The sequence below is a fragment of the Nicotiana tabacum genome, chromosome 4 (genome assembly GCF_000715075.1).
Source record: "Nicotiana tabacum cultivar K326 chromosome 4, ASM71507v2, whole genome shotgun sequence".
Lineage (NCBI taxonomy): Eukaryota > Viridiplantae > Streptophyta > Magnoliopsida > Solanales > Solanaceae > Nicotiana > Nicotiana tabacum.
In genome coordinates this window covers 119,672,646-119,700,319 of record NC_134083.1, presented here as the reverse complement: position 1 = coordinate 119,700,319, position 27,674 = coordinate 119,672,646, and the positions used below count along the sequence as shown (strand labels likewise).

Here is a 27,674-nt window from a genome sequence, read left to right as displayed (position 1 = left end):
GAACAACTAAAGAACTTGCTTGAAAAAGGATTTATCAGACCTAGTACATCATCGTGGGGAGCACCTGTGTTATTTGTGAAGAAGAAAGATGGTTCCTTATAGATGTGTATTGATTATAGACAGTTGAATAAGGTGACAATCAAGAATAAGTACCCGTTCTCGAGGATTGATGATTTATTTGATTAGTTGCAAGGTTCCAAGTGTTTCTCAAAGATAGACTTGAGGTCCGGGTACCATCAGGTAAGGGTTAAGGAGAAAGATATTCCGAAGATAGCATTCAGGACTAGATACGGGCACTTTGAGTTTCGTGTTATGTCATTCGGTTAGACCAATGCCCCAGCAGTATCCATGGATTTGATGAACCGTGTGTTCAGGCCCTTTTTAGATCTGTTCGTAATTGTATTTATAGACGATATATTGGTGTATTCTCGTTTAGAGGCTGAGCATGCAGATCATTTGCGTACTGTGCTCAGAGTTCTACAAAAAGTGAAGTTGTATGCAAAATTCTCTAAATGTGAATTCTGGTTGAACTCTATAGTTCTCCTTGGGCATATCATTTCGAGTGAATGTATCCGGGTTGATACACAAAAGATTGAGGCAGTAAAGACTTGGCCTAGACCCACGACACCGACGGAGGTTCGTAGCTTTCTCGGTTTGACCGGTTATTACAGGAGATTTGTAGAGGGATTTTCTTCCCTTTCAGCACCTTCGACAAAGTTGACTCAGAAGGGAGCAAAGTTTCAATGGACTGATGCTTGCGAACGGAGTTTCCAGGCATTGAAGGACATATTGACTTCTGCACCGGTTCTAACGCTCCCAGAAGGGACCGATGGTTATGTTATCTATTGCGATGCTTCAAGCATTGGATTGGGTTGCGTGTTGATGCAGCATGGTAAGGTTGTAGCTTATGCTTCTAGAAAACTAAGAAAGCACAAGAAGAATTACCCGACCCACGATTTAGAGTTAGCCGCAATAATTCATGCACTAAAGATGTGGAGGCACTACTTGCATGGCATTCATGTTAATATCTATACGGATCATAAGAGCCTCCAGTATATCTTCAAGCAAAAGAAATTGAATTTACGTCAAAGGAGATGGTTAGAGCTACTTAAAGACTATGACGTTGATATTTTATACCATCCGGGGAAGGCGAACGTAGTAGCCGACGCCCTCAGCCGTAGATCTATGGGTAGCCTGTCATATTTACAGCCAGAAAAAAGGGGAATAGTCAATGAGATTCATCAGCTAGCTAGTCTTGGAGTTCGGTTACTCGACTCAGGTGATATTGGAATTACTATTCAGGATACGGCAACATCCTCTTTAGTAACTGAAGTAAAGGAACAACAGTACAAGGATATTGTGTTAGTTCATTATAGGGATACCACCCCTCAGAAGGAGAAGACACCATTTGAAATTACAGAAGATGGGGTCCTCAGATATCGAGGACGATTATGTGTCCCTAATGTCACAGGGCTGCGTCGGTAGGTTATGGGAGAAACTCACTATTCTCGTTATTCTATCTATCCAGGAGCAAGAAAGATGTATCATGATATTAGGGAAGTATATTGGTAGGACGGAATGAAAAAGGATATAGTGGAGTTTGTTGCTCAGTGCCCTAACTGTCAGCAGGTCAAGATTAAGCATCAAAAACCAGGTGGATTATTGCAGGCTATGGAGATTCTGACTTGGAAATGGGAAGTAATCAATATGGATTTCATCGTAGGCTTACCTCGTACCCAGCGTAAGTTCGATTTGATATGGGTGATTATTGATAGGCTTACAAAGTCAGCCCATTTTCTGCCCGTTAGGACTACATATTCCGCAGAGGATTATGCAAGGCTTTATATTAAGGAGATAGTACGACTGCATGGTATCCCTGTATCTATTATCTCGGATAGAGGAGCTCAATTTACAGCCAACTTCTGGAGGTCCTTCCAAAAAGGATTGGGGACTCAGATAAGTCTTAGTACAACATTTCATCCCCAGATAGACGGACAGGCTGAGTGTACTATTCAGACACTTGAAGACATGTTATGAGCTTGTGTGATAGACTTCAAGGGTAGCTGGGATGATCACATGCCGCTTATTGAATTCGCATATAATAATAGCTACCATTCCAGTATTCAAATAGCTCCATACGAAGCTCTTTACGGACGGAAGTGTAGGTCGCCTATAGGGTGGTTCAATGTTGGGGAAACTACATTAGTAGGACCAGAAATGGTACAACAGGCAATCGAGAAAATTAAGCTTATACAGGAAAGGCTATTAGCAGCTCAAAGCCATCAGAAGTCTTATGCGGATAATCGACGGCGAGACTTGGAGTTTCAGATTAATGACTGGGTATTCCTAAAGGTATCACCGATGAAAGGTGTCATGAGGTTCGGTAAGAAAGGAAACTTAGCCCTCGGTACATTGGACCATATAGAATCATACGCAAGGTAGGCCAAGTAGCATATGAGTTAGACTTGCCTTCGGACTTGGAGTATGTACATCTAGTCTTTCATATGTCTATGCTCCGTAAATGTGTCGGAGATCTTCCAGAATTGTGTCAGTTGACGATGTTCAAGTCACAGAGCAGCTATCATATGAAGAAACTCCCATTGCTATATTAGACAGACAGGTTCAGAGATTGAGAACTAAAGACGTAGCTTCGGTAAAAGTACTTTGGAGAAACAACAATGTGGAAGAAATGACTTGGGAGGCCGAGGAAGACATGAAGTCTAGATATCCCTACTTATTTCCTCCTCCAGAGAAGGGTCCAACTGAGACATCACAACCTTAAGGTACGTGTATGGATTCTTCTGTTAGTTATTGTCATTGGTCGTGTGAGGCCATTGTCGTTATTGATGATTGTGGTCCTATGTGGCATTGAATTATTAAGTTCTACAAGAAGAGTTGGTAGTAGTATTGTCACAAAGGCGACTCTGCCAAAGTTATATAGATCCCATGGAGTAAAACATTCGAGGATGAATGTTTCTAAGGGGGTAAGGATGTTACATCTCGCGTTTCATACGTAAAAGTTTCGTCTTCAGTTAATCGACGTAGACTTGGGAATGAAATTATCTTGAGGTTAACGTATTTATGTTATTTATAACGAGCGATAAGTGCCATGAAAGATAAAGGGTACACGAATTAAAGAAAATGAGTTTCATTGAAGGTTGTCGATTTGGGATAAAATACGGTCCGAGCTATAATACCCGATATTTATGGACTAGTACCATACAAGGTACCATATGACCGTGATAATACGATGTATAAAGTGTATTAAAATAAGTAAAATTTTAAGTAATTTAAGATAATTCTTAATTATGTGGGTAATTGGTTAATTATCGGGTAGCGAGATATTACCTAATTAATTAATTGGTTATATGATAAGATTAAAATTTTCCCCCACCCCCACGTGGCAGCAAGCCACTTTCCAAACAAATGACTCTTAAGCACTTTTAATTAGGTGGCAACCTAATATGTTTATTACAAGACATTTCATGTCTAATATTTTCATTTTCGAACACCACTACAATCAGCAAGTTTGAAGGCTCACTAAAGATCAGGAACTCTATACTAACCTCAAAGACTCCAACGACAAGCTTAAGGGTGTTCGACAGGTAGGACTCGGGCACTCATCGCGGCCCATTGGTTTGGGTTATGACAGCAAGATCGATGCCCAGGGAAGATCGATCCCTCAATATAAATGCTTCGGACAAGATCCACGCCCAGGGAAGATCCATCCCTCAATATAAATGCTTTGGGCAAGATCCATGTCAAGGGAAGATCCATCCCTAAATATAAATGCTTCGGGCAAGATCCATGCCCAGGGAAGATCCATCCCTCAATATAAATGCTTCGGGCATGATCCATGCCCAGGGAAAATTCATCCCAGATATATATATATACCAACTACGCTCACTGTGGAGGTGCAGACTCCGGAGTGGCTCCTTCAGCCCAAGCATGATATAAAGCCGTTATGGCCTACCGCAGGCGGACAGTCCCGATCCGTATAATAATAAAGCCTATAAGGCCTACTGCAGGCGGGCAGTCCCAATCCATAACAATAAAGCCTATAAGGCCTGCTGCGGCGTGCAGCCCGATCCCATAATGATAAAGCCTATAAGACCTGCTGCGGTGTGCAGCCCGATCCCATAATAATAATAATATATCTAAAGCCGATATGGCTTGCTGCAGGCAGGCAGCCCCGATCCCATAAATATCCTCACAATGGATGAGCATGACTGAGTATGAAATGTATATTTTAAAATAATTAATTCAACATCAAAACGACCATATGGGTCACAAAATATTGGCACGTAGCCTAAACATGATCTTTAATACGAGCCTCAGTTCAATTTCTCTAACACGTGGAGGATACGCTGATAATAACATGATTCTTTAATTTTATACAACTCTACGGAATCAATTTAAGTCACAATTTCTATGGTGCATGCCCACACGCTCGTCACCTAGCATGTGCGTAACCTCCAAACAATTCATACAACACGAAATTCGGGGATTTATACCCTCAGAACCAAGTTTAGAAGTGTTACTTACCTCAAAACCGCGTAATTTCTTACTCTGCTATGCCCTTGCCTCGTTAATTGGTCTCCAAACGTCCCGAATCTAGCCACAAGCAGTACGGTACAATCAATATAGGCTAAAGGAATCAATTCCACAAGAAAATACGAAATTATAGCCAAAAATCCAAAAACGGCTCAAACCCGGTCCCCGGGCCCATGTCTCGAAATCCGACAAAAGTAACAAAACCCGAAAGCCCATTCACTCGCGAGTCTAACCATACCAAATTTACTCAAATCCGATAACGAAATCCCATTCAAAAACTCAAAATTCTAGTCCAAGAACTCTTCCTCATTTTTCCCAAATTTCCATATCAACACACTAATTAAATGATGAAAACAATGATATATTCATATATATTGACCAAATCTGAGTTAGAACCACTTACCCCGATGTTTTTCCTTGAAAAGCTCTCCAAAAATCGCCTCTCCCCAAGCTCCAATTTGTCAAAAATAGAAAATGGGACCAAGCCCCTGTTTTATAACTTAAAGTTTCTGTCCAGGCGCTGCCCTCGATTTCCTGCCCTTGATTTCCTGCCCTCGATTTCTTGCCCTCGATTTCCTGCCCCGATTTTCTGCCTCGATTCTAGGTCCAATGACCTTATATTATTAAACACAACTATCCCATAGACAAGCCACACCAATATAACTCAAGCCACAACGGCGCAATCCGTGTACCCAAAAATGGAAAATGTCTCAAAGAAGAGAACCGTTTTTTTTCAGGTTCAACTAGCACCACCACAACCACAATGCTATGAGCTCATCATATATAGTAGAACCATGACACACGAATCTAATAACAGTAACCAGCTCTCCTTGAGCTCACATTAACATCATCTGCATGGACAACTCATGTGCTATAGTATCAATATCTAGACCAGCACGGACAACTCACATGCCAATAATATCAATATCTGGACCCGCACGGACAACTCACGTGCCAATAATATCAGTATATGGATCCGCACAGACAACTCACGTGCCAATAACATCAATATCTGGACCCACACGGACAACTCACGTGCTAATAATATCAGTATATGGATCCGCACAGACAACTCACGTGCCAATAACATAATCCACCTAGCATGGTCATAGGCCTCCAGTCCAAGCATATCATATAGGAGCAATCAAATAAGTACACATGTATATGATAAATGAAATAAGATTCACATGCTTCTGGATTGGTATAAATAACACGACATAGGGTAGGCATGTGCAAAGTGTGCTATCACAACTCAAATCGGTAAGTTAACGCAGAATTAGTAACTACCCGATTTATTCAGTGAATCAGCCTCTTTGTAACCTCAAGTATAGCCCAGATAGTACTCAACAAAGGTATGAATATGAGAAACATTATAACTTTACGCTTAACAATCAACTCTAGGCATATCATAGCCTAAGCATTCTTCTGAGTATGAATACTTGCTCTGATGCCCGCACATGGGCTCAAACCTCACATATATGCGCACTCATAGAGCGTAGCTATCACAAATAATTAGCGCAACTATTGCCTCTACTGAGTTTAAATAAAACACTCACCTCAAACAAGCCGCAACCCTGAAATAATATGCTTTGGAGAACTCCCAGTCTCCAAATTCATAGAACACATGAACCACCGTAACTGATCCTAACTCCAGCACTCGAATGACTAACACATATTTCATGCACGATCATCCCACGAGGAATACTTTCATAATTCTTCCGTTCCACATAGCAATAATTTGAATATCAGCAGTCTATCAATCAAGTGAGTACCTACCAATGAACATCCGTAAGTCAAAACATAATGCGCCTTTTGAAATGCTCACCATTCTAAGGGATTACCGAGCAGTTATAACATTCATCTAAATATCTGAAACTGACCATTCTGTCCAAAATTCGTGATCTTCCTTTCAAGAATGAACTGCCACCTTGTACATGTAAATCTACATCCCGCACAACACACCACATCTATCATGTGAAAAGCACAAGAATCTCATTATAAACTCTGAGTCACCAGCAAATTACATACCCTATTAGTTAGAAACCTTTCTCTTGCTTCTTTCCGGGAGGAAATCACAATACACAACACGTTCTCCACACCGGTAGAAAATATCCGGCTCAAACCATGGTAGAAACCATCAAGAACACTTTGAAATCCATTTGCACATAACCAAGCTATCAGAACTGAATTCCTCTAACTCGACCAAGCCACACAGGTTGCCAAATCCGAGAGTATTGCCACAAAACACCCATAAAGCCCCACCTCATCATAAGAACCAAAAGAACCGAGCATACCATTACCATACTGATCCAGCATGTTACCCATTTGTCCTATTTTCTCTGAGTTTCTTCTGAATTACCCTCAAGTTGACATTTTTCCTTGTCAGAACACTACTATCCTTACCCAAAGCTCACTACAAGATATCCTAACATAAAACCACACCGCCCTAAGGCCTATAAGCCATTGTATTCTTCTTAAGCACCCCCATAAGTACCACAACTGAAATGCTCACTCTGAAAATACCTTATGTGAATTTAAAATTGTTCTTTTACCTTTACTGGAATGTAGAATCCATAGTCATATAGAACTACTGCAAGTCCCGACACCATCAAATGTAAATCTCAAATTCTATCCATACACAAATCGGAAAAAATTCTCATTGCTGTATATAAATCTAGAACCCATTAGAACCTTTCTAAAGAGTCATCCACTCTGCTCAAATCTAAATTGCACCACCCAAATGGGCCGAAAGACACGTGCTCCCTGGTCTACTAAAGACCTTACATTTACTCATCATAGCATCATGAAAAATTGAGTTCCCCTGACTCAACCCTTCCATAACCACATTTAATCTCTTACCAACTGCCTGGATGTAAGCGTCGTCGTATTATGAATAGGATAGAGTTTAGGAAATTAAGTTCTTATGACTGAGCTCTACCACACGATCTAGAGCAAGAAGAAAGAGTGTCAGTCCTAAATGCCCTGTAGTCTCCTGCTTATAAGTGTGGTGCACAACACACCCATAAACAAGACTCTACTAGATACGACTTGTAGACTCCCTAGGACAGAACTGCTCTGATACCACTTTTGTCACGACCCAAACCGATGGGCCGCGACGAGCACCCGGTGCCCTTACTCAACCGAGTACCAATGTAACGTATCTTTCTTATTACATCATCATAGGTAAGTGGGCCAAAAGGGGCGTCATTAGATAAACAGAGTAAACATGAGGGAATTACCTGACATAGAACGACCCAACTTGATATAAAAACTTATACACATGACATATGCTATAAGGATAACATGATCATTTGTAAACTCAAAACATAGGCCGACAAGGCCATACAAGTATCCGTAGACATGACATATGTAAAACGGACAGGCTGAGCATACAATTCAGACATTGGAGGATATGTTACAGGCTTGTGTGATAGACTTCAAGGGTAGCTGGGATGATCATCTGCCACTTATTGAGTTCGCGTATAATAATAGCTATCATTCCAGAATTCAGATGGCTCCATACGAAGCTCTTTACGGATGAAAGTGTAGGTCGCCTATAGGATAGTTCGATGTTGGGTGAACTAAGATAGTAGGACCAGAGTTGGTACAATAGGAAATCGAGAAGATTAAGCTTATACAAGAAAGGCTATTAGCAGCTCAAAGCTGTCAGAAATCTTATGCGGATAATCAATGACGAAACTTGGAGTTTCAGGTTGCCGACTGGGTATTCCTAAAGGTATCACCAATGAAAGGCGTTATGAGGTTCGGTAAGAAAGGAAATCTTAGCCCTTGGTACATTGGGCCATATAAGATCATACGCAAGGTAGGCCATGTAGCATATGAGTTAGACTTGCCTTATGACTTGGAGTCTGTACATCCAGTCTTTCATGTGTCTATGCTCCGTAAATGTATTGGAGATCCTTCCAGAGTCGTGTCAGTTGACGATGTTCAGGTCACAGAGCACCTATCATATGTGGAAACTCCCATTGCTATACTAGATAGACAGGTTCAGAGATTGAGGACTAAAGACGTAGCTTTGGTGAAAGTACTTTGGAGAAATAATAATGTGGAAGAAATGACTTGGGAAGCCGAAGAAGACATGAAGTCTAGTTATCCTCACTTGTTTCCTCTTCCAGAGGAGGATCCGACTGAGACATCATAGCCTTAAGGTGCGTGCATGGATTCTTGTGTTAGTTATTGTCATTGGTCGTGTGAGGCTATTGTCGTTAATGATGATTGTGTCCCTATGTGGCATTGGATTATTGAGTTTTCTACAGGAAGGGTTGGTAGTAGTACTGTTACAAAGGTGACTCTGCCAAAATTTTATATAGATCCCGGGGAGTTAAACATTCGAGGATGAATGTTTCTAAGGGGGGAAGGATATTACATCCCGCATTTTGTACGTTAAAGTTTCGCCGTAAGTTAATCGACGTAAATTCGGGAATGAGATTATTTTTGAGGTTATAAGTATTTATGTTATTTGTAACAAGTGATAAGTGAGTACCGTGAAGATTAGAGGGTAAACAAATCAAAGAATAAGTATTCGTTGAAGTTTGTCAATTTGGGATAAATTACGGTCCAAGCTATAATACCCGGTATTTATGGACTAGTGCCATACAAGAGACCACATGACCATGATAGTAAGGTATATAAAGTATGTTAAAAGTGATTAGTATTTTAAGTAATTTGAGATAATTCTTAATTATGTGAATAATTGATTAATTATTAATTTTTAGTGGGAGATTAACAAGGTAATTAGAAATTTGTGGATAAATATTGGGGGGAGGGGGGACACTACCCCCATGTGGCAGCAAGTGAAAAATGGATCAAAAACCTAAATGGTGACTCTTTGGCTAGGTGGATAGGTGGCATAATTAGGGGATGTAGGCAAATTATCCTTATCAAGTGTGGCTCACAATCACTATGATAAGAGCAACTTCAACGTGACTTACAATTCTTATGAACCCCTACAATGTGCAATGGATGGATATCTCTACAAAGTGATGGAGGTAGCTTCCAAAAAAAATTCTTATGAACTCCTACAATGTGCAACGTGACTTACAATTCTAAGGGAGTCCGGTATAACCTTTCTCAAAAATATCATACGGATTTTTCTCTACTTCGATCCGCCGTTACGTATTTTTCACAAAAGACATGGGTTAGAGGGATTGTTAAGAGAATCGGCTCAGGTATGTTAAGGCTATTCCTTATTTCCTTTTGGCATGATCCATATGATACAAACGAAACGAGCAAACACACAACTTTCATAAATGTCTCTATTCGTAGAAGACATATTAATCTTATGACATTCCGAGAAATCTTATTAACTTACTTCTTATGCATTTCATTCATTTATACATATACATTTACCCATGACCAGATGGCGTTATATACGCGTATATTATATGTATATGGGATATGGGAAAAGGTTACAACGTTATATATGCGCCACCACCTGATCAGTTGGTATACGTCGATGATTTCGCCCACATAGGCCGAGATGATATAACGGGATGCCCTCAGAGGCTTGATGATGTTATGTACACATATATCTATGCATGATACGACATTTATACCCACATGCATGACTTTATAAATATTTCAGGATTCACAAAGTTATTTAGACTTACGGTCGGATTCCTTTACTCCATGTTTTATTTATGTCTTTTATGTACTGATTTTCATGCCTTACACACTCGATACATTATTTGTACTGACGTCCCTATTTCCCAAGGCCTTCGTTTCATGCCCGCAGGTAGACAGGCTGACGGTCTCTCTTTTTAGGATCCTTGATCATCGAGAGTTGGTGTGCTCCACTTGATCCATAGTTGTTATTAGTTTTGGTATGTTATTTTTGTATGTAGATATGGGTAAGACGGGGCCCAGTCTCGTCCTTCATACAATTGTACACTCTATTAGAGGTCTGTAGATAGTCATGTATAGTTAAAAAGTATGTGGCCTTGTCGGCTTCTAGTTTTGGATATATAGTTGTCTATAGCAGCCTTGTCGGCTCGCCCTACCGTATTCTGCATGTATATGCATATATATGTATATATGTCTTTCGGACATGTTTTTCTCACGTATGTTATTCACGTGATTCAACAGTTTATTGACAGATGTTATTCATGACCTACCCTTAATTCATGTTTATATCTTAGACGCATGCTTAGGGGTGTTCGACAGGTAGGACTCGGGCACTCGTCATGGCCCATCGGTTTGGGTCGTGAAAGGAGTTATGAAAATTTTCAGAACTGGATTCCGACCCCGATATCAAAAAGTTAACTCCCCGGTCAAACTTCTAAACTTAACTTTCTATTTTAGCCATTTCAAGCCAAATTCAACTATGAACTTTCAAATAATTTTTCGGACACGCTCCTAAGTCCAAAATCACCATACAGAGCTATTGGAATCATCAAAACTCCAATCTGAATTCGAATACTAAAACTCAAACTTAGTCAACTCTTCCAACTCAAAGCTTCAAACATGAAAATTTATTCTTCTGAACAAATTCTGAAACACCTGAAAACGCAACCCGACAATTCACACAAGTCATAATACATCGTATGAAGCTATTCAAGACTTCAAATAGTTGAAAGGAGCGTAAATACTCAAAACGACCGGTCGGGTCGTTACACATACGAATAACCAATTAGGCTAATATTGGTAGTATTTTATGAGTAATTGACTAATATTGGTAATATTTATGAATTAAACAATATTTATAGCATTTATGCTCTAATAAGCCAAACTCGATAGTTTTTTCTTATAAATTTCTAATTGAGATGGAAGTAGTATCCATATGACTTAGTTTAAAAAACCCAAAAGAAATTTATAATTATCATGATTTATAATTGCTAATTGAAAACTAATCATAGTTTCGAAATTAATCAAAACATAACCACTTCTTTATGCGAAAATAAAATCTGAACAAAAATAACCTTAATTAAAATTCAAAAAAATTCCAGCATAATATATTGGAATTTGATGTTTCTTAATTTGCGTCCATGCTCCGTATCGCTTTTCGGAAAGCTTTTACCTAAAAGTTTGAAGAAAAATTGATTTTTTACTTAAAATACGTTTTGGGTTAGGGGTGGGAGTTCGGATTGAATTGGAAAATTTTGGTTTGGATTTTTGATTTTTCGACTGAAGAAATGACAATCCAAATCCAATCCAAATAAGCTCAGATTAGATTGGATTTTTAAAGTTCGGTTTCAGATTAATCAGTTTCGATATTTTAAATTTTCGATTTTGAGCTTATAAGTTGAGATCTTTCTTCTTTTTTACAAAAATAAACATCCAAATGAGCTATTCACATTAAATTACCTTAATAGTTTTTTATTTTCACCGCAATCATCCAAATAAAATATTCATGCAATGAATGAAACCATTTTCATGGAACTACAATAGAAACATTAATAAGATCGATATGAATTCAAAATAGTAAAACCATGTCTAAATAGAAAGTATTCAGACAATTACTTAGTATTTAGTACCAAATATGTGAGTCAACGTATAACGGGTAAAGTATTCTGAGAATTACTTAGTATTAGTACCAAATATATGAGTTAACGTATAACGAGTATATTGGACTTATTAGTATTTGACTTATGGATAGTTGACTAATGTCTAATGGATAACACCAAATATAAAATATAAATTTTTTAGATTTTCGGATATCCAAAAATTCGAAATATCAAATCTAACATCAAATACAAAAATTTAAAAAATAAATTTGAAATCCAATCCGAAAATCTAAACCAAAACTCCAAAAAGGAAAGGAGGGAATTTCGATTTGAATTTTGGGTTTGTCCGAACTATGTCCACCTCTAGCGTATTATGCTAGATTTTTCTCATGTTCCAGTTAAGGTTATTTTTTTTAAATTTAATTTTCATATTAAATAGTATCTATTTTAATTATTTCGTAAATATTGACTATTTTGGCCAGCCCACGTTATTTTGATCCAAAAGAAAAGGTAGAAATGATACCAAGTAGCCACTCTAAAGGGATGCTATTCATGACAAAAATATCTTAAGTTGTCCTGAAGTTAAGATTTTTAGTTTAAAATTTCAGGATAAAATAAATACTGACTAATCTCTAAATAGCATCCTTAAAAATGACTATACGTGCACTTGCCCCAAAGAAAGAGCTTCTGACATAAGTGGCCACTCGGCCAAAACATATATTAGTTGATGGCCCATAGTTTTACATTACAATTTGTAGCCAAAAAACAAATAACATATGCTAACCAACAAATAGTTTTTCTGCTCATAATACATTGAAGAAATATTCTTCCAAATTCACACTCTCCATTGCAGATACTTTCCAACTTCCGAGAAAGATTTATGTTATATATTGGACATATACTCAATTTAATAAATTTGCTACACAATCTTTATAATTTAACAGGTTATAGTAAATTATGTACGCCTTTTGCTAATAATATTATTCCAAATAACAAAACTAAATTTTTGTAACCAACTATAGTAAAATTAGACTATTACATAAGTACTCTAGCCTCAAAACATCAACTTGTAAGAGAGGGAACTAATTATAATTCTTACACAATTCGAATGCTGAAATAAAATAAAATATTTTAGAATCCTAACGTACTAGTAATAATTAAACTACTACTAAAAACAATAAACTAAACATACTAATAAAGTACGAAAAAGTACTCTAGTAAATCATTAATCTTCTTTCCATACTTTGAAGTCCGGAAATATCTGGATGTCTACTAGTAAAATAATCCTCCGCAGAAGGATTGCAAATAAAAGTGAGGCCAAGTCTCACACAAAGTGCAATTGCAGAGATTTTGACGAATATATCTAACATATGTGGTAAACAATTTGGTGGTTTTATTGCAAGGGAACACATGACACTGATTATTAATTTCTATACAAAATAGTCTATACATGTTGGATATATAAGTTTAAGGTAAAAGAATAATATATACACTTTTATACATCATACAATAATTTATACACGTTGGATAGATAAAAGTACCCGGGATATAAAATATATATAAAATATACTGTCACTATACAAAATATTTACTAAATAGACTGTTAATATATAAAATATATATAAAATAGACTGTCATTATATAAAAAATATATAAAATAGATATTTTGGGCTATTAAATATAATATGTTTGAGTCGAAAGAATATTTTGTATCAATATAAAAAAAATATGGGCTATTAAAATTTTGAGTGACTATTGATTGATCATTTTCTCCCAAAGAAAAGGTCTGCACCTGAAATCTCAGAGAAAGGCCCAAGCAAACATAGGCCCAACAAAGCATATGGCGTGCGTAACACACATAAAGGCGAATCTTAGCCCTTTCTTCTCCCAAATTCAATTCCTATTCTGATTTCCTTCCGTTCCTCTTTAAATTCTCCATCTACTCTCCAATCCGTACAAATTTCTTCTCATCAAAGATTCAAAGCTTTCAACTTTAACACTCAATCTTCATCGTCAATTCCGATCATAGTGCGTAGCTTTAACTTCTGGATCTTTCCAGAATAAAATGATATAGATAATTTCATACGATTCCTTTTCTTTTTTTTAATCTTCAGTTTCTAGGGATATTATTTATTTTTGTATTACACGAGTTTATTTTTTAAAATTTGATAGAGTATTTGTATGTTAAGTGTAGGAATAAGTCTGAAATTTCGAGAACTTAGACTATGAAAGCTTAATTTATTTTAGAAGACAATTACTTTTTTGATAAGGATTTTAGAAGACAAATTATTGAGTATTATTTGTTGTATTTTAGCTGAAATTACTTTTTCTTTTTCTTTTATTTGTTAATTCTCAATTATTTTCTTTCCTCTTGCTGATGATAGGTGAGTTGAAACAGTTGATTACTAGTTGTTGGACTTCGATTTCGCAATTATGGTAAAATTCTGTTTTTGCACTACTATTATTTGGTTATTTATATTTCATTTTTATTGGCTTTTGATGTACACTTCGCGTGGTTTTAATACAGTCCTTTTTTGGATAAAATTTAGTAGGCGGTGTTTTAAGGATGGGAGTGGGAATATTAGTTTAATTTTGAATATCGACGTAGTTGGGATTATGAATGAACTTTAGAATGTGTGAGATTTGGATGTTCTTAAGCTGAAAATTTGACTGATAGATAGCTTTTGGGAGCTCAAAGCTGATGAATGGAACTACTAAGAAAGTGAAGTTTTGTACTTTTGAGTTGTTAAGATTTTGATGTATGCCGTGGTACAGTAGATTTTCTAGAGTCGGTGATTGTAGATTATATTTCACATACAAGTGGTTTATGGAGATAGTATGTATTCACACAATCTCCTTCCAGAATCCACCTGAAGGAAGTAAAAGATAGCAAGTTGCCTATATAATTTATTTTACTACTGTTATGAATCCTGTCGCTTTATTTTAAACCCAAGTTTTTAGGTTTGGCTGTTTCCGTTGTCCATATATAGGCCAAGTTAACTCAAAAGGACTTCTTATATGAGTTGGCTGGCTTGCAATTTGTGCTTCACAGTCACTGTCAGTGTCCGCCAAAACCATTAGAACCTATGTAGCCAGCATATTTGGCAGAGACATACTAAACTGAGAAAGGCATATCTCTCAAAAGGAACTGCTTTAATTGACATTGGTCTCCTGAACTCATCTTATCTCAGCTGATCGATTGATATGCCTAGCTCCAAATTAAGACTCTTCTTAAGCTTAATGGTGGTGTTTTCCATGTTTGATGTTACATAGCCTGTTTGGCAAGCTTCTAAAATCAGCTTATTTTAAAAATTGCTTTTCAAAAAAGTACTTTTGGTGAGAAACAATGTGTTTGGCGAATTAATTTGAAAAGCACTTGTGAGCAACAATTAGTGTTAGACCAAGCTTTTAAAAAGTACTTCTAAGTGTATTTTTCTCAAAAGTGCTTCTAAGTGTACTTTTCTCAAAAGTATTTTTCAAAAGAGTGCTTTTGGGAAGAAGCTACCTTTCTCCGGCTTCTCAAAAACTGCTTTTGCTTCTGCTTCTACTCAAAAGCAATTTTTTCCCTTCTAAAAGCTTGACCAAACGCCTTAACTTTGGGAAACAAGCACTTTTAGCCAAAAAGAAGATTGGCTAAACAGGCTAGTACTCTGTATCTTTTAATTGTTAAAGATCCATCATTGCCTATTTGAAAGTTTTGTTATAGAGTAGCTTTTACTCTTATTATTGTATTTATGCATTAGTTTGTTTGATATTTCAGTTTTTTGACGGGTATGGATATCATGGAACATCATTTGAGCAAACATACCGATGCTACCCTGCGTCATTCATTGATAAGGTTAGAAGGCTTTTAAAAAATGAACTTTCCCCAATTTTATTCTTCTATCGTGTTTTTTGTAAATTTTTCAGAAAGTCTACCATTTGTATCTTTTTTCCCATCATAATCTTTGCTTTAGTATGACAATCATAAAGAGCTTTGAGGTCCTTGGCATTTATTTTTGGTCTTGGGATATTATACTGTACCAAGGAAGAATATAAAACTTTAAAACTTTCTTCCAGCGTGTATGTCAAAAATTTGAAGAGGGAATTGTTCATCAGTTCCAAGTTATGGCTGCATGCTTGCATGCTAAAAGAGGTCTTGTGTAACCTATTTGTATGTATAGGTTGATGGTGATGTGAACCTTATATGCATAGTATGTATGAATTGCACCAACATCTGTAGTATCTCTCAACATTTAGTTTGGGTTATTTATTTATTTATTTATATGAACATTGCTTCAATTCTTATTCTGTTTGTTCTCAACTGTGCAGCCGCAGATAGAGAATGGTGACAAAAGTAAGTATTGTTTGATTAGTTTTAACTCTACCTGTTCATATGTTAGTTGGATTATGATGTCTTATATTGCTCTTTCTTTATGATCTACAGTTATAATGCCTCCTTCTGCCCTTGATCGGCTAGGTCAGTTTCTTTTATTCTGGGTCTTAGCTTCTACTTCATCTCCATGTTTAAAGATTCAGTTTATATCAATCGAAGCTGGTTCATTATTTCATTTCTTAATTTTGTTAAAAAGTGCGCGTAAATTTTGCAGCATCACTTCACATTGATTACCCAATGTTGTTTGAGCTTCGAAATGCTGCTACAGACCGTGTTTCTCACTGTGGGGTTCTGGAGTTTATTGCGGAAGAGGGCATGATATATATGCCTTACTGGGTAGATTATTTGTGTAATCTTCTTATATTTTGGGCTCAGTTCAATTGTCGATGTAAATGTGGATAAACTCATGTTTTGTGATCTTGTAGATGATGGAGAATTTACTACTACAAGAAGGTGACACAGTAAGAGTAAAAAATGTAACTCTTCCCAAGGGTAAATATGTCAAGTTGCAACCACACACGAAGGATTTCTTGGATATTTCCAACCCGAAGGCCATGTGAGTATATTTGCTTTTTCTTGGTTGTGCAACCCTTTCAGTTTTATACTCTTCTTTCAGAGCTCCATGGCTCTGTATAATTTTAGTCTACTCTGTTAAGAGTCTGTACTTCCAGACTAAAGTTACTTTCTTCACCAGTGGAGAGCTGACCTCGTTATCAAAAAGTGATTTGCTCCAGTAAATTAGTATATAAGAATTACGCTAGCTAATTCCACATCTCCTTTGTTTCTGGATTAAGCTTCTTATAAGATGTTTTATTAGGCATAAATCTTGTTCTAGAAGTGTTCACTTTACCAATGGAGTTACTCATCTATCCTTTTGGTAACAAGAAAAAACATTTTGGGCAGAGCTGAAAGTATTGTCTCTATGCCAGCTAATGCGGGTTGGGAATAGGCAGTAGAGATCCAAAATAATGAACTGCTTACGGTTTTAACTTTTGATACGTCACATCTTTTGCGATATTAGCTTTCCTCACAAGTGACAGTGAACGATAATGGTCGCATTAATGGTCAGAAGTTTTCTTTGGTTCGAGTAAAAATCAGAATTGAAATGAATGTTTATGAGGAAAAACATGAGCTTTCTATTCTTTTGGTGTGTTTCACTTATAATGAATTCCTACATGTTGTATTGCCTCATGCACTCTTGCCTCTCAATAGAATGCCACTAGCACGTCCTTTTCTAGTGCATTTATCACGTTTAATGCTCGCAATAGTCAATCACAAAAGTAAATGATTGACAAGTCCAATTTATTTCAATCGACTTATCAAGATAAAAATTTAATTTATTTAATTTCTCTCATTTTGAGTCTAAATGCATTGCCTGTGCTGCAAGCAATATTTGTTTGTTCAATTGCTTATTTTGTTCATGTCTTTTGCAAAATACCCACACACTTATCTAGGCTTCCAAGTTTTACGCCCTTTTTTTTTGTTGCTGATGCAGCTTGGAGACAACACTGAGAAATTTTTCTTGCTTAACCACTGGAGATAGTATTATGGTGGCTTACAACAATAAAAAGTATTACATAGACATAGTTGAGTCGAAGCCCTCTAATGCAATAAGCATCATTGAGACAGACTGCGAGGTAGACTTTGCACCTCCTCTTGATTATAAAGAACCTGAAAGACCAGTTCCATCTCTTCCAAGCAAGACTCCAGCTGAAGGTGCACAATACATTCTGTAGTTATAGTTGTGTTCTTCTCTGTCTTTTGTTTATACAATATAACATCCCAAGCTCTTATTAGCTGAGGATGGGTCGTTTCGGGAATGTTCAATATTCTCCCTCCTTGAACTATTTTTTGATATTGTAGTATCAAGTAATATTACTCTCTGTTGGTTGACCTTTATGTGGTATTCTATCAACATAAAACTCACGGTTCATGCATTTTAGCTATTTATCTTAAATGTAAAGGTAGTTAGTTATAACTAACTACCTTATACAAACCTTTTGAAAAGAAATTGTACAAGCCAAATGGGATTGTCTAAGTTGAGATAAAGGAATATCTTCAATGATTGTAGAGTCCAGTTTTACTAATTTTGAGGTAGTAATATCTCCACTAGGCATGGCTACTGCGAAAGCCAGAGAACTATATACGGCGTCAAGTTTGTTTGATCCAATTATGTTATTCACATTATAAATTTGACTGATCTTTTCCTGAACTGGAAAACCTTTTTGGCTAATTGCCTTGGCGGATGGTACAAGGCTAAGTTAGCTTCTTACCCCTTATAAAGAATTGTAGACTTTTGTTTGTTCCTGGTTATTTCTGTAGAATATTGATATCTCTTAACTTTCTACTAATAACTTTATGGTTTTTGATCATGCAGGTGAAGAGGCTGCAGCAGAGGAGGAGCCGAAATTCAACCCTTTTACTGGTTCAGCAAGACGATTGGATGGGAAACCTCTGAAACAGCAACCTCCACCTGTTTCCACATCTGGGTCTAAAGACAAGCGACCTGATATGGCAAATGCTACTGGACAGTCAGCTGCCGGTTCAAGCTCTCAAAGCTCCAATCGTCAGACACAGGGGAAGCTTGTCTTTGGGTCAAATGCAAACCGGAATCCGGATAAACAAAAGGTTTCTCATCTCCACCTGCATAGATTTCATTATCTCATGTTTATCTGTTCCTGGCCGTTGGCAAAGTACTAACTGCTGATTAAGTATTTGGCTACTTATGTGTTTCAACCTGTTAATATTCCTCTATATCTGCAGGAACCTGTGAAGGAACCCGTGAAGGAGGAACCTCAAAAGAAAGAAGAGCCAAAGTTTCAAGCTTTCACTGGGAAAAAGTACTCCTTGAGGGGTTAACTGTAATATATTCATGTTATTTATCCTCTGTTTTCACATCATATCTGCTCAGTCAAATTACATGGACTATGTGATCAATGTATAATCAATCGACTTAGTTTTTGTTCCAAAGAAACTGATATACAGTTTCCAACTAAACCCCGGATTTCTGGGCTTTTAAACTTTCACATAGTTTGTTTACAAGTGCTTATTATTCAGCCATATCTCAGTTATTCAGCCCAATACTTGATAATGATGTGTTATGATTTGGAAGTCTGACCCCAAGTCCAACTCTAGTAACTTACATTCGCACCGTGAGAAAGATGGATGCATGTAGTTTATCCTTTTATTTTATTTTCCTGGTTAGGGGGCCAGGGGTAGGTGGTTATAAATTTATGAAATTATTTAGTGGTTTTATCAGTAAGCAGTCAAAAGAGATCAAGGTACCGTGTTGCCTGCTGCTTGCAGGCTTGAAAATCTCTTGGTTGGCTTCACTTCGACACATTCTCGTTCTTTCTCCATTATGGGAGCTTAAACTTCTACAGGAATGGTATCCGCTATTCCATTCAATCAATTTAAATTAAGGTGCAGAAACGTGCCCTCATCAAATTGAATGTCTATCCTTACCTCATTTGAAGATAGAAAACGTGTCTTGTACTTTTCAAAAGAACTTCAACTGATATATATAGCTTGAGTTGAAAATTTGAATTCAATTGCACCTAATCTGCAACTTCCAATATGAATTTGCCCTAGAGTTCTTGAAAAGTTAATTGTAAATGACTCAATTTATAATACGCATGGAGGACTTGCGTTGACCGGTATGAAGGTGCACATACTTTTCAAACAGGCTTGATGTTTACAACTTGAATTATGACTTACAAAACAATGAGGAAAAAGTGATACGCCCAGACAAGGAGGAGAACAGTTATTTGTTTCTTCATTTTTCTCCCACGCCATTGAAATGCATTAACTCAATACTCTTTTGGACCCTATGAAGTTGACAACTTCAAGATGTATAGAAAATTGGTTGATGATTGATGGTCTCATGACATGATTGCTTTCAGAGCGTCTTTGATATATCGGTATTTGAATGGAAAACCCAACTCCTTGGCCCTCGTTGGAACCACCTTCTGCCCATCCAACACCTGAAATACACATTACTAGGCATTTGGACAATATTTGGTTGAAGTTAATGGAAAAGAAAAAGTATTTGAAGTTGAATTGAAAAGGGATATCTGGAAGTTGAAGTTAAGTTCTAGCAAGATTAATAGAGGGAAGTATCAGACAAATAGGTAATAAGCTGAGGTTAGAAAACTCCTACCACAGATGCACCCTCTCCAAGGACAGCTTTGAGTGCAATTTCTGGTACTGGTAGCCATGAAGGTCGCCCTAAAACAGATCCCAGTTGTTCACACATTTCTGCCAGCCTAACAGGATTTGGCGCTGTTCCATTAATCACCCCTGCCATCGGCCGACTTACTGTCAGTTAACTACACTTTAATTTCAGTTAGTTGTTAATCTACATCAGCTTACTCTTCGGACAGAAATACAAACGCAGAAAAGGACCTACGGCAAGGAAAAAGGTCATCCTTTTTCAGTCGAACTTAAGTCATTGAGAGCTCTACTGGATGTTGCAAAGTTAATAATCAATGATCATGTTAAGTAACGTATAGGAACTTAGAGTTCCATAAAGGGTATATGACTGAAATAGACATATATTATAGATGTCTGGCAATGATTTTACCTTTATAGGATGGATTGGATAGAGCTTCATATATTAGATCTACAAGGTCGTCCAAATGAATCCATGAAAACCTGCATGGTGAAGGCAGCAGAAATCTACAAAGTGAGAAGGGGGAAAATTTTGGCTGAAATTCAAACGTCTACAGGCATAACAAATAAACATATCTCTGATCCACAATAATGAGAAATACTTGTAATAAAAGCAAAATTAGAAGGCAATACCATTGGTTTCCAGACCCCAAAGGTCCCCCAGCAAACATCATGAAGATTGGGATCATTTTAGCTGCAGAGATCAAGAGAAAGGAAAATATGAAAGATGTGAAACGATGATAAGCATCTGAAGATCATAGACATGCCATCTACTGTCATTGGTGGATCCACGTTTAGCTGAAGGTTGGCATCGCTCTCTCCCGCTTTCCCCTTAAAATTTCAAAAAACCTTGTAGTAAACCCAAAAAACTAATACACCATTTATCAAATTTGCACTGTCCCACCCAGAAGTGAATCCAAGATTTAAAATGGTACGGGTTCGACTTTTAAGGTTTTTGGCGATGAACTTATTATACTTATAAAACTATGGGTTAAATATTAGTTGAAATTTTAGTGGGTCCCACCACCTCAAGTAAAAATTTAAAGGGGAAAGGGGAAAATGTTAAAACACAGTGGCGGATCTAGGATTTAATGTTTATGGGTTCCTACAACAACCTCGAGTAAATTTTCAATAGTAACTGGGTTCACATTCAAATGGTTATAGATATTTAGTGAATTTTCCGAACACATTTACACTGTTTGAACAAAAGTTACTGGGTTCACGTGACCCGTAGGTCGCAAGGTGGATCCGCCCATGTTAAAAGAGGTTCCATACACTAAACATCATAATCTAAAAGAGTTGCCCCCCTAGATATCTAGTACCTTAGGTCTTTTTTTATTAATTTACATAACCGTAAAAGGGATATACAGTCAAACCTCTCTATAACAGTAGTGTTTGTTCCCATATTTATAGGCTTTTATAGTGAATGACTGTTATCACCTATAACAAAATTTGACGTTTAAATATTTCTTGTTGTTATAGACAAAAATTATCAAAAAAATAATCTTTTTTCACTTTTTAAGGTTACATATAATAGTTGAGAAATTATTCAAATCTAAAATCTCAAAAGATATGCATATTTCATAATTAAGTATTAAAGCCATCTAATATATTATTAACCAAATTCATAACTAAATAAACAACGATTTTAACTCTAAGGTACACATTTAAAAGCTACTAGAAAATTAAATTCCTTCAAGAATTATGGAAGAACTCTGAAAAAGATATGTGCAAATCGTCGAATCTTAAGTATTTTGTAAGATTAAAACTTTGTCAAGTGGAAAAGATTGTATGTGTAGATCTTCAAATATTAGACATTGTGCATGAAATTATACAAGTATATTAGAACCTTTTATACAATGGAATGAAATTATACAAGTATATTTTAAATCGAATTAAATAAAATCTTTAATTACTGAAGTATGCACTAACATAATATTTTTTAGTATAAGTGGTGCATTAAAGTTTTAATAAAATTTGATTAAATTAAATCTTTAGGGTTATTATAGGTAATCTTAGAAATTTTACATGGCTGTTGTAGAGGGATAATTTTACAAAGAGCGTACTACTATAAAGATGGATGTTGTTATCGCTAAAAAGTTATTATAGAGAGGTAAAATATATAATAAAAAATCGATTATAAGAAAAACATGACTTTTATAGTGAATGACTGTTATATAAAGATATCGTCTGTCTGTAGTCATGAGTTATATTAGATGCATTGAAATGATGTTTTGTATGACAATAAAGAGCCATTGGATCCCAAAGGCCAACAAGAAATGCAACCAAAGTGAAAGTTCGTGAAAGAAAAGAAACATAGCACCCTTGAAATATTTGACTAAAAATCATAGGTCCACTTCAGCTATGTGAGAAGATTTTTCATAATGACCTTCTCTTAGGAAAAAAAATGTACTACGATTTTCTTGATGTCCCTTCGTTAAAAAATAATTTCCTTTTCAAACCTGAATAGACGTTCCTTCTTTTTGGTGTGTGAAATTTTTTATTAACTTGACCCAGTCTTGTACAATTTTTCAAAATGCAAAATCATTTCCATCTTTTTTGGATTTGAAATATCTAAATTTTATTTTCTTAAAGATGAATCAATAACAAATTTTACTTGGCTATAGATAGTTAAGATCAACTCACTCACAATCTCTAAATTTTTTGTCACCTCATGAATAAATGCATAAATCGACACCAGCTCATGCACACTGTAAGTTGCACCCACCCCACCCCCAAAAAACGAAAAAAAAAAAACCGATTCCTATTTACAAACTGCTAATCTTGAGAGGTTTGCTCAGCTGTAACCTACTTCTATTACAACATAACCTATTGAGTGTTACTTCGGTCTCCAATCCAATCTAGTGTTTGTGACAAATCTGTTACTACTTCAGTTGCTATTATTTATCAAAACAAAATGATGAAAAGGATAAAAAAGAAAGCATACCTAAAGCACCACCATCTTTTCCAAGGACAACACCAATGCGAATTAGAGCAAGCCTGACATCTTTATTGACTTTGAGTGCAGCTCCCTCCCATTCTCTACAAACCTAAAAGAAATCAAGATACCGGAAATTAGATTCTAAATTAAAAATGAGAACTAAGAGATATCACATACTCTATATGTATGCAACTGTTAAAAGCCCATCATATTTACCTCAGCTAAGAAGTCATTTCCTGGCGAACTTTGCTCATCAAACACTCGAGCCTCACTGGTTCCTGAGTAAGGGAATCAGTGGATTTATCATGGAGATGGAATGCACATAATAATTCGCCGTCATTGGAGATTTACCATCAGAGGACAGACACTGAAAGCCTTAAACAGCATGGCGTCCTCCATAAACATATATATTTGAGATGCTATGGGAATGCTAGCATGCTTACAAGTTGTAGTATGGAAGTTCTTTGGGAGCCAATAAAACAACACAACAATATATGAACAGTATAACAAAGTGATATATGAATTTGGTATCCATACCGTAGTAACCAACTGCTGATGCACTTATTAAAACTTTGGGGCGATCATCATCCTGTGAATTATTGATTAAATCCACAACCTACAGGGTCAACAGAGATTTCTCAAATTCCTGTCAATCTCATCTGTTGTTATAGATAAATCCTTAAAATGAATTGACCTCTTTCACTATGCTATTTTGCATGAAGCTAACAGAGAAGAGGAGAGACCTTGGAGGTTACTCTAATCCTGCTTTGCTTGATCTCTTTCTTGATCTGCAGCGATACATTGAAAAATTAACATATGAATATTACATTGCAGAATGAACTACTGATCATTCGTCGGAAGGGGAACATACTGTTATTTAGCTGTATTTGTACAATAATTATGGAGAAGATAAAATAACATAAATGTAAAAGATACAGAATTTAATCCGAGCCCACTGAATTAACAGTGTTTCCTTAAGGAATTTAATTCCCTCCTAGTATCCAAGGTTGTGGATTATTTCCTTCCAGGATAGAACGAATTACACACTGGTGTAGCGATACTTCAAACACCAATGTTTCAGCGAACACAAAGTTCGGTAGCAAATCACACTTACTGATGCTTTGTTTGTAGTTAAAACAATGCAGAAGAAAGGAGGAGAAGTCAGAAATTCGTATTGAAAATCTGAGAGAATGGACTGGTATTTATAGCCAATGTTGAGCTCAAACTGAAGAGGTGCAACTCTTCAAATCCGAAGAGGTGCCAACTGTTTCTTCAAATCTGAAGAGGTGCAAACTGTTCTTCAACTCCTCAGATTTGAAGAGGTGCAAACTGTTTTTCAAATCTGAAGAGGTGCAAACTGTTTTGTAAATGTCTTTTACAAAAAGCGAAGGGCATATACTATTACGTTTGGATTTAATATTAATATTCCGTTTACAAAAAAATCGGATATTTAATAACAATTCTGTTAATATTTACTATTAACAAATAAATTTGGTCCAAAAAATTAATCAATCAATCATCCGAATCCGAGCCGAGCGACGACGGCGCGAGGCTTGCCTTCTTCTCAACTCTTTAAGAGCCAGAAAAAGTGCAATTGTATATATACCCATCAAAATCTTTTCCTCTTCCAATATGGGACAATATCCCTTTGTCAAGAAGGGAAACTCAAATATGTTCAATTTCCCTCCATTTCCCATTCACCCTCTTTTAAGCTACATTTAAGCTTTAAAAACCCAACACATACAATACAAAAAGGTCAAAATATTAAACATTCGGATGAAGATATTAAGTAAGAATGCATCTATACATAGGGCTGTATATAACCTGTCTTCCTAATATATCTTGAAAAAACAAAAAGAATAGGAGAGATAGAGAATACAAAGCCGTCAAATGATCTCCTAATACCTCAGGGGACCATCTAGTACTAATGGGCATTCCAGCCAAATTTACAACAGCTGTTGAACCTTCAATACAGTTTCTCCATTCTGGCTCCTCAGCAATTACAAGTCCTGGAAATTCTTTAACTGCACATTTCCACAAGAATATGAAGAGGTCAAATGTTAAAAGTAAGAAGCACAATTGGGAAAACATAACCGAAATAAAGTCTTAATGTCTGCTGACAACATATTGTTTCCTACATAAGATCAAATAAAAGAAGGTAGTAGGACAAAAGAGTAGCAAAAGCACCTACACTTCATTAAGAAGCACAAATAATCAAATATCAGGTGAGTTCGTGACATTCCTTTAGGATGGGATGATTCTACTTATAAAACAGTCTAGCTTTGCGACACGATTCCTACCATTTTCCACAGAAGAAAGAGAAATGCTGAAGTGGGTGAATCAAAACAATCATTACCTTCTTACCCGGAAATATTGATTGTGCTTTGGATCTTGACCTTGTCAACACTCGAATCTGATGCTTATCTGCATTTAAGACAAGAAGTAAGGACCAGTTAAGCTCAACTAATAACATGCATATTATACAATAGCAGTTATGTGACCCAACGTTGGGAAAAATCACATCTTATGGTATGTTCAATTCAGAAAAGCGTCATGTATGACAATGTCTCTTATATAGAAGTGTTAATTAAGCAGCAACCCAATAACCCAAATATTAATTTAAGTTTTTAACCAGCTTCAATTAGTTTAACAGACACACTTGGTACTTGAACTATTTCATCAGCAGAAAAAAGGACATGCCAAGACTTATGAACCTGCCCATAGTGGTGTAAGTCAATAGCAAACAAGGAGTGTGCCTTTCTACTTAAAAATTTCTGGCCCAATGCTGAGTGCAGACTCATAATCAAGTTCTAGAGTCATGGTAAAGAACTATATAAACTGGGCAGAACCATGAGCGGTATAATGAAGGCAGCACGTGCGTGCACATCCTCAGCCCACAGCTCGAGGAATACACGCACACACACACACATACACACATTTCCTAAATGTTTACAAATACTCCCTCCACTCCACTTTGTTGGCACTCTTTCCTCATTCAATCGTCCTAAATCGATCTGTATCTACATTTAGTAACTAGTAACTTTTACATTCCAATTTCGCAATTGACTTTTGACTTATTGTAGGTCCAATTGATAGAGAAACAAATGGCTTGGTATTAATTGGTCTTTTTGGTACTTGATGCATATCTATTCAAGAGTCTTTCGTTTTTATTAGACTCCATATATATATATATATATATATATATCCAATCAATCATTGGTCGTAGTGGGGGGAATACCTGCATGCAATCTTTGCACCAATCTTTTCCCAACAAATCCAGTAGCTCCAGTAACTGATACAACCATCTGACTTTCCTGAACCAGTAAAAGAAAAGTATATTTCATCTCAACAAACTTAAGCACTGCTACATAAGTAACTAGGTAGATAATTTGGCAGCAGAAATCATCACAAGCACCAAAATGATTTGAACAATGTGGAATGAGAAATACCTTCTGAGACTCAATGTTTCCATTCACACACCAAACTCTGAATCTTTTAGGCCCAACTCCTACCTATTTTCAATGAAAAATAAAACAGATGAATGATTTAAAAATGCTTTTTATACAAAATGAGGAATCAATTGGGGGAGGGGGAATGCATACAAAGAGAGTTTGAGGGAGTTGAAGGGTAGAGGAGATGGAATTTGTCCATGCAAATGCAGTAGTAGCAGCTGGTACTCTACATAGCTCCATTGGACTTTTGAATTAACTGTTTACTCCAATTGGGTGTGATGAAAAAACGACTTCTTGATAATGAATGTGCTTTCTTGTCTTACGCTTTGTGATTAAGTAAATTGGTTTTGGGCAAATTTGAGGATGATGTTCGTGTAGGAATTGGAGCCACAGCTGACCCATCACTCCTTTCGACACCTCTCTTTTTTTTTATTGGCAAAGGGTCAAATATATTGAGTACTTTCGAAAATGGTACCCTCATTGTACTATTGGATCATATATATTCTCCCTTCATACTTTGGAACAAATATACTCTTATTTTGGATGAAGTGTCGCGTGGCAACACCAGATGAAAACGACTCATTTCTTTTTTTTACCCGATTCGTTTTAAAAAATCCACCATCCGACCCGTTTAAAAATTGAGTTTTTTAAAAGCATATATTTTGTAAAAATTAGATTTTTTTTTCGAAAAAGGCTCAGAAATGCCCTTAACGTATTAG

The 27,674-nt window shown here is 36.4% G+C and overlaps 2 protein-coding genes across 3 annotated transcripts; one reads left to right on the top strand and one right to left on the bottom strand.

Moving 5' to 3' along the window:
- Positions 1 to 13,906: 13,906 nt before the first annotated feature.
- LOC107782973 (uncharacterized) lies at positions 13,907 to 19,452 on the top strand. Of its 2 annotated transcripts, XM_075252370.1 has the most exons (11): positions 13,909 to 14,045; positions 14,402 to 14,453; positions 15,594 to 15,658; positions 15,778 to 15,855; positions 16,329 to 16,353; positions 16,444 to 16,476; positions 16,607 to 16,728; positions 16,818 to 16,948; positions 17,888 to 18,108; positions 18,770 to 19,020; positions 19,156 to 19,452. In XM_075252370.1, exons 6-11 carry the CDS (start codon positions 16,449 to 16,451, stop codon positions 19,249 to 19,251), a joined length of 849 nt encoding a protein of 282 aa, XP_075108471.1. In that variant the 5' UTR covers positions 13,909 to 14,045; positions 14,402 to 14,453; positions 15,594 to 15,658; positions 15,778 to 15,855; positions 16,329 to 16,353; positions 16,444 to 16,448; the 3' UTR covers positions 19,252 to 19,452. The 2 variants fall into 2 exon arrangements, with proteins under 2 accessions (XP_016459415.1, XP_075108471.1); XM_016603929.2 differs by lacking the exon at positions 15,594 to 15,658 and having other exon boundaries at positions 13,907 to 14,045.
- A 433-nt stretch (positions 19,453 to 19,885) lies between these two features.
- LOC107782972 (epimerase family protein SDR39U1 homolog, chloroplastic) lies at positions 19,886 to 27,375 on the bottom strand. Its single transcript, XM_075252369.1, has 13 exons — positions 27,106 to 27,375; positions 26,953 to 27,015; positions 26,742 to 26,817; positions 25,868 to 25,927; positions 25,409 to 25,527; positions 24,247 to 24,291; positions 24,041 to 24,119; positions 23,720 to 23,781; positions 23,510 to 23,612; positions 21,196 to 21,256; positions 20,975 to 21,045; positions 20,552 to 20,691; positions 19,886 to 20,375 (listed from the first exon to the last, which is right to left on the bottom strand). Exons 1-13 carry the CDS (start codon positions 27,193 to 27,195, stop codon positions 20,274 to 20,276), a joined length of 1,071 nt encoding a protein of 356 aa, XP_075108470.1. The 5' UTR covers positions 27,196 to 27,375; the 3' UTR covers positions 19,886 to 20,273.
- Between the last annotated feature and the right edge of the window lie 299 nt (positions 27,376 to 27,674).